We start from the raw sequence: 334 nt of genomic DNA on the forward strand, positions 1-334 counted from the left end.
GGTGCGCAGCAACGAAAAAGGTTTAACCAAGACTTTCCCCCAAGTAAGTCCTGAAGTTTATTGCTATGCCCCTAACATGTGGTCCAAATGCCGAAATGTAAAATGTAAATGTCCATTTCCTATTATATAAAGCCACAGCATTTATGATCTTTATTTATGACCTTCACAATACAATACTAGTTTATGTTCGGCTCTTATCTATGTTTAAGTTATCAATTATGTACACTGCTGAAAAAAATAATCTCCTGTTGTTCCCCCATCAGGAACCAGAAATGGCTCAGCATCCCGCCGGAGATCTATAAATATGTGAAACACTGTATCCCGAGCTGCCCAA

At 38.9% G+C, this 334-nt stretch overlaps 1 protein-coding gene across 1 annotated transcript in view; it reads left to right on the top strand.

The window, feature by feature from the left end:
- mlpha (melanophilin a) overlaps nt 1-302 on the top strand; it is a gene marked incomplete at both ends in the record, with an annotated part of 26,787 nt that extends 26,485 nt beyond the window's left edge. The window contains one exon of the mRNA XM_080527313.1: nt 264-302. Within this exon, the coding sequence (XP_080383439.1) occupies nt 264-302 (39 nt within the window). The remainder of the gene's footprint in view (nt 1-263) is intronic.
- Nucleotides 303-334: the final 32 nt, after the last annotated feature.

The sequence above is a fragment of the Nansenia antarctica genome (assembly GCF_963989245.1).
Source record: "Nansenia antarctica genome assembly, chromosome: 3".
NCBI lineage: Eukaryota > Metazoa > Chordata > Actinopteri > Argentiniformes > Microstomatidae > Nansenia > Nansenia antarctica.